Source organism: Dipodomys ordii, unplaced genomic scaffold, assembly GCF_000151885.1.
Source record: "Dipodomys ordii isolate 6190 unplaced genomic scaffold, Dord_2.0 Scaffold9, whole genome shotgun sequence".
NCBI classification, from domain to species: domain Eukaryota; kingdom Metazoa; phylum Chordata; class Mammalia; order Rodentia; family Heteromyidae; genus Dipodomys; species Dipodomys ordii.
In genome coordinates, this window is record NW_012267225.1 from 10164577 (window position 1) to 10170974 (window position 6398).

At 42.9% G+C, this 6398-nt stretch overlaps 2 protein-coding genes across 3 annotated transcripts in view; one reads left to right on the forward strand and one right to left on the reverse strand.

The window, feature by feature from the left end:
* Crem (cAMP responsive element modulator) overlaps positions 1 to 6398 on the reverse strand; it is a 94475-nt gene that overhangs the window by 87368 nt on the left and 709 nt on the right. The window lies entirely within an intron of this gene.
* The window catches only part of Cul2 (cullin 2), a 119256-nt gene continuing 118978 nt past the window's right edge, over positions 6121 to 6398 (forward strand). The window contains exon 1 of the mRNA XM_013009237.1: positions 6121 to 6228. Within this exon, the coding sequence (XP_012864691.1) occupies positions 6121 to 6228 (108 nt within the window). The remainder of the gene's footprint in view (positions 6229 to 6398) is intronic.

Genomic DNA, 6398 nt, shown 5'->3' on the forward strand with positions numbered 1-6398 from the left:
CATGGGTGTGTGTGTGTGTGTGTGTGTGTGTGTGTATGTGTGTGTGTGTGTGTGTGCTTTTTTGTTCAAGGCTTGCACTCTACCATGTGAGTGCCAGCTCCACTTCCAGCTTTTCAGTGGTTAATTAGAATTTCTAGCCCCGGCTGGCTTCGAACCACAATTCTCAGACCTCAGTCTGCTGAGTAGTCAGGATTACAGACATGAGCCACTGGTGCCTTACAACCATGGCACTTTTTTTTTTTTTTGGCAAGTCCTGGGACTTGAACTCAGGGGCTAGGCACTGTCCCTGAGCTTCTTTGTGCTCAAGGCTAGTGCTCTACCACTTGAGCCACAATGCCATTTCCGGCTTTTTCTAAGTAGTTTATTGGAGATAGGAGTCTCATGGACTTTTCTGCCCAGGCTGGCTTTGAACTGCCATCCTCAGATCTCAACCTCCTAGAACTATAGGTATGAGCCACCCACACCAGGCAACCAAGGCACTTTTAAAGAGTTGTGCTCAGGGAAGGAAAGGTACAATAACTTTTAATACCTTACATACTCATGTAAAAATAGGATTACCTAACGAGGCATATTTACAAATATCCCAAATATGTATAAATCTCCAATCTTTTAAGCATTAAACATAAAATCAGGAGGCTCTCTAATATAGATTCAAAGTTATTGGTTTGTAGTACAGAAAAAATAAACCTATTAAAACCACCAGTGGACTAAGTATTAAAGCTTCTCTTTGGGGCCAGGAAGGTGGCTCAGCAGTAGAGAGCTAGCCTTGCATGCATGAGGCCCTGGGTTCGATTCCTCAGTACCACATAAGCAAAAAGAAAAAAGCCAGAAGTGGCGCTGTGGCTCAAGTGGTAGAGCGATAGCCTTGAGCTGAAGAGCTGAGGAACAGCACCCAGGCCCAGAGTTCAGGCCCCATGACCGAACCTTCCCCCTCCCCCCCCAAAAAAAGAACCACATAAACAGAAAAGGCCAGAAGTGGCACTGTGGCTCTAGTGGTAAAGCACTAGCCTTGAGCTGAATAGTTCAAGGACAGCATCCAGGCCTAGAGTTCAAGCCCCACAACCAACAACAACAACAAAAAAACCCAAAAAACTTCTCTTTCCTAATTTATTTCCTACTTGTTGCCTTGAGTATTTATTTCAGTTAGTGAACAACAGAATCAAGTGCTTAACAGGAAATGAAAAACGACATTCAAATAATCATAACCAGCCAAGCCCCAGTGGCTCATGCCTGTAATCCTAGCTACTCAGGAGGCTGAGATCTGAAGATCTTGGTTCAAAGCAAGCCCAGACAGGAAAGTCCATGAGACTCTTATTTCCAATTAACCATTAGAAAACTAGAAGTGGTGCTGTGGCTCAAGTGGTAGAGTGCTCGCCTTGAGCTGAAAAGTATAGGGACAGTGCCCTGGCCCAGAGTTCAAGCCCCACAACACACACACACACACCACACACAAACACACACACCACACACACACCACACACACACACACCACACACACACACACACACACACACACACACGATGACCCTTTACATACCCGTGATTACCACCACCTCTTCAAGAAGAAACATTCAACCTAAAATTCTAGAGAAGACTCATTTGACTAACATAGTTAAGTTTTTCTTTTCAATAGTATGTTTATTTACCATACTCTACTGACATTTCTGAATAGTAACTTCATGTGAGTAAGGACTACTGATTAGTAATTACATTAAGAATTTACTGATTAGTAACTCTGAGACAGTAAGGCCTTGTTCATCTGAATAAAACCAGCGTTTGGGGGTTAGAGGGATGGCCCAGGTGGTGGTGTCAGTCAATGAGAAAAAGCAGCATATCAAGTTCAAATCTGTCTCAGACCAGAAAAAAGAAAAAAGAAAAAAACCTAGTGCTTTATTAAGTGCAGAAATACCAACACTTAACTCTCCCAACAATTTTCTGTGCACCCATATATAGCAATATTGTTCTTTATGCATAGTAAAGTTACTCAACACCAGAGCTGGAAACTTTCATTGTAAGCAATGCTAGGACAAAATTCTAGTGTAAAACATTTTTAGGGGCTGGGAAGGTGGCTCAGTGGTAGAGTGCTTGCCTTGCATGCATGAGACCCTGAGTTCGATTGCCCACCACCACATAAATAGAAAAGCCTGGAAGTGGTGCTGTGGCTCAAGTGATAGAGTGCTAGCCTTGACCAAAAAGCTCAGGGACAGTGCTCAGGCCCTGAGTTCAAGCCCCAGGATTGACAAAATAAAATATTTTTAAGCAAAAACTAAAATATTTCTAAGCAAAGAAAAAAATCTTTTTTTTGTCAGCCAGGGACTTGAACTCTGGTCCTCAGTGCTGTCCCTCAGCTCTTCAGCTCAAGGGAAGCACTCTTCCGCTTGAGCCACAGCGCCACTTCTGGCTTTTTCTGCTTATGTGGTGCTGAGGAATCAAACCCAGGGCTTTATGCATGCAAGGCAAGCGCTCTACTACTGAGCCACCTTCCCAGCCCCTCCCCGCCCCCCCCCACACACACTTTTTTCGTGCCCATCTTGGGGCTTGCAGTCAAGTCCTGGTGCTCTCTCTGAACTTTTTGCTCAAGGCTAGCACTCTATCAATTGAACAACAATTTTACTTCTGGCTCTTTGGCGGTTTATTGAAGAGTCTCACAAACTTTCCTGCCCTGGCTGGCTTTGAACTGCCATCCTCAGATCTCAGCTTCCTGGATAGCTAGGATTAGGTGTGAGCCACTGACTCCTGGCTTTATTTATTAACTGTGAAAAAATTTATTTTGGGCTGGGAATTTGGCTTAGTGGTAGAGTGCTTGCCTTGATGCATAAAGCCCAGGATTCTATTCCTCAGTACCACATAAACAGAAAAAGCCAGAAGTAGTGCTGTGGCTAAAGTGACAGTACTACTCTTGAGCAAAAGAATCTCAGGGACTGCCCAGGCCCTGAGTTCCAGCCCCAGGACTGGGAAAAAAAAAAGTCACATTATTTTGACACTTAATTGACCAGGTTGTACCCATTGCTTGGGAAATGCAATGAAGATAATTCTCATTGGGAGGACTCAAAGGACAAACCAGCCGCTAGTAAGGTTTTCCATTGTTTTTAAGAGGCAAGCTTTCCTTCTGAAGAAGATAGTATTCAAGCAGTCTGTTTGTTTTGGTGTCTTGAACTCAGGGCCTGGGCACTGTCAATGAGCATTTTTGCTCATGGCTAGTGCTTTACCACTTGAGCCACAGCTCCAGTTCCAGCTTTTTGGTGGTTAACTGGAAGCAAGTTTCATAGACTTTTCTGCCTAGGCTGGATTTGAACCACCATCCTCAGATCTCAGCCTCCTTAGTGCTAGGATTCCTGCTTATTTTTATTTAGCAAGTTTTTTAAAACCAATATTTTCAGGGCTGAGGGTGTGGCTCAAGGGATGGAACACTTGCCTTGTAAATTTAAAAGGCTTTAGATTCAAATCCTCAAAGAGAGAAACAAAAGCATCCTTTCTCATAACCTTATAACTGAAGCATTCATACATCTTGCCAGTATTTTCCCCTAGGAAGGCCAGTTCTTGTGCAAATAGCTATCCTTTTACTTTTTTTTTCTTTGCCAGTCCTAGGGCTTGAACTCAGGGCCTAAGCACTATCCCTGAGCTTCTTTTGTTCAAGGCTAGCACTATACCATTTGAGCAATAGCTCTAATTTCTGGCTTTTCTGTTTATGTTTACTGAGGAATCAAACCCAGGGCTTCATGGTTGCTAAGCACTACCACTAAGCCACATTCCCAGTCTTCTTTTACTTTCTAAACTTGCTATGATCAAATTATTGCAGTAGGACAGACATTTCACAAGTAATAAGATAAATTCCCAGGCAGGTGCAAGTGGCTCATCCCTGTAACCCTAGCTACTCAGGAGGCTGAGATATGGAGATCACAGTTTGCAGCCAGCCGGGGTATAAAGTCTGTGAGATTCTGATCTCCAATTAAATCACAGAAAAAGCTGGAAATGGTGCAGTGACTCAAGAGGTAAGAGTGCTAGCCTTGAGCAAAAGGAGCTCAGGGATAGCACCCAGGCCTAGAATTCTAGCCTCAGAACTGGCAAAAATAAATAAATAAAAGATAAATTCCAACAAATATCTGAGATTTTTCTTTTTCCTCTCATAGAGAATCAGGAAGAGAGTAAAACAAAAACAACAAGGAAAACATTTACCCCATTTTTCTTTTTGGTAGCACCAAATTTGTACTCTGGGCCTCCCACTTGGTAGATAGGTGCTTTACTACTCAAGCCACACCTCCCAAACTAAGCATTCGTTCTCAGAGTAAAACTCTTTATTATGTAGTTTCCATGGGAAAAAAATATTTTACTACCTTATGTAGTCTTTAAAAGCAAATTATTAGTGTAATCACTTAAGGTGTTCATTTCGATCTACTGTGTAATGAATGAGCATTTTTCCTAAAATCTGTTTGGAGTTCCTGAATAGCTAATATTGAAATCACATTCAATGTGCAGTAACACAGACACACATATACATACACACACACATTTCAAGTTTATTTCAGTATAGCAGTGTTATATACCGAAATACCAATGGTTTTTAAGTTGCTCTTAAAAATACAGTCTCTTGGCTGGGAGCGGGTGGCTCATGCCTGTAATCTTAGCTACTCAGGAGGCTGAGGTCTGAGGATCCAGATTCCAAGCCAGTCCTAGCAGGAAAGTCCATGTGATTCTTATCTCCAATTAACCACCAGAAAACCGGAAGAGGTGCTGTAGCTCAACTGGCAGGTCTCTAGCCCTAAGCTAAAGAGCTGAGGGATTACACTGAGGCCCAGAGTTCAAGCCCCAGGACCCACAAAAAATAAATAAAAAAAAAATACAGTCTCTTGGGCCTGGGAACGTGGATTAATTGGTAGAATGCTTGCCTGGGATGCATGAAGCCCTGCAGTAATTAGAAAAAGCCAAGAGTGGTGCACTGGCTCAAGTGATTTGAGTGCTAGCTTTGAGCAAAAGAAGCTCAGCGACAGTGCCCAGGCTGAGTTCAAGCCTCAGAACTGGCAAAAAAAATAAAATAAAAAATAAAAAGATACAGTCTCTTCACAAGCATTGGTGGCTCATTCCTGTAATCCTAGTTACTAAGGAGGCTGAGATCTGAGGATCACTGCTCAAAGCCAGCCAGCCAGCCAGCCTGGGCAGGAAGGTCCATGAGACTCTTAACATCGAATTAACCACCGAAATGCTGTTGGACCTGTGACTCAAGTGGTAAAGCACTACTGTTGAGCAAAAAAGCTCTAGGGCAGTGCTAAGGCCCTGAGTTCAAGCCCCTGGAGTGGCACAAAATAGAAATAAATAAGTAAATGAAAGTGTTATTTAAGCTGATTGTTGTTTCCATTGTTGAGTTTTAATATAAGAAGTCTTAAGTGGAACAGTTTACTTGAGAGCTTTTCAACAAACGATATATTTCAACAATAAACTTAGGTCTATTTTCTGACTCAATACTAACTTGAGAATATCAAGGTCAAGGAAACAGATTTAGAAATACACATTTATATTAGTAGACTTATGATTCCTTATGTTATTAAGAAATTTTTCATGAAATGGCCATAATTCTAAGCAAAATTTTATATTCTAGTCTTTGGTACAGTCTGGAGTTAAATTCATCAATAGAGGCAGACCTCATTAACTTTTGGGAACAATGCAAAAATAAAAGACCCTCTGTTTATACATAAAAATACAATTTATTCATATCCTTACAAATATATGTACATGAAACCACTGTAATGATAACTTCACACTTCCCCAAATGATCCCAGGTGAACCTGGAAAGTGTGTCACATTGATACCTGTGATTAACAAATTCACTACAATTCTTAAGTGTCATTATCAAGACTTAATATGACAATGCATTAAGGATCAAGCCCACTTAAATATCTTTCCCAATGCTGTGTTTGGATTGACAAGTCATTCTTTAAGCACTAGCTTCCATGCTCTGCATTTATCGGCAAAGCACACTGTTTGGAAGGTTGTGTTCCTTTGGGAAAAAAATGTGTAAGTTCAAAGATGTAAAGACGACTACAATTAGAGGAAACGAGTTTGTAATCTACAGAGGACCAAAACTAAGAGGGGGGGAGGGGAAAGGTACCTGAGAGAATAAAAAAAATGCGAGGCTATAAATCGCTGCTGCCATCAACTACAACACTGCGGCAGATCGGCAGATCGGGGGCTGTCTTCCAGGAGGAGGCGGGCGGCCTCCCACCCGCCAGGCGGGTAACGCGGGAAGGAGAGCTTCGCCCCCGGAGGGCCTCTCCCGGGGCCGGTCAGACCCGGGGGCCCTGCATGGGGGGGGGGGGGGGGTGATGACAGGTCGGCTGCTACTCCACGAGGCTGCCGCCGTGCTGGCGGTTCAAACGCGGAGGTCGGAGCCAGGGTCCCGGGTG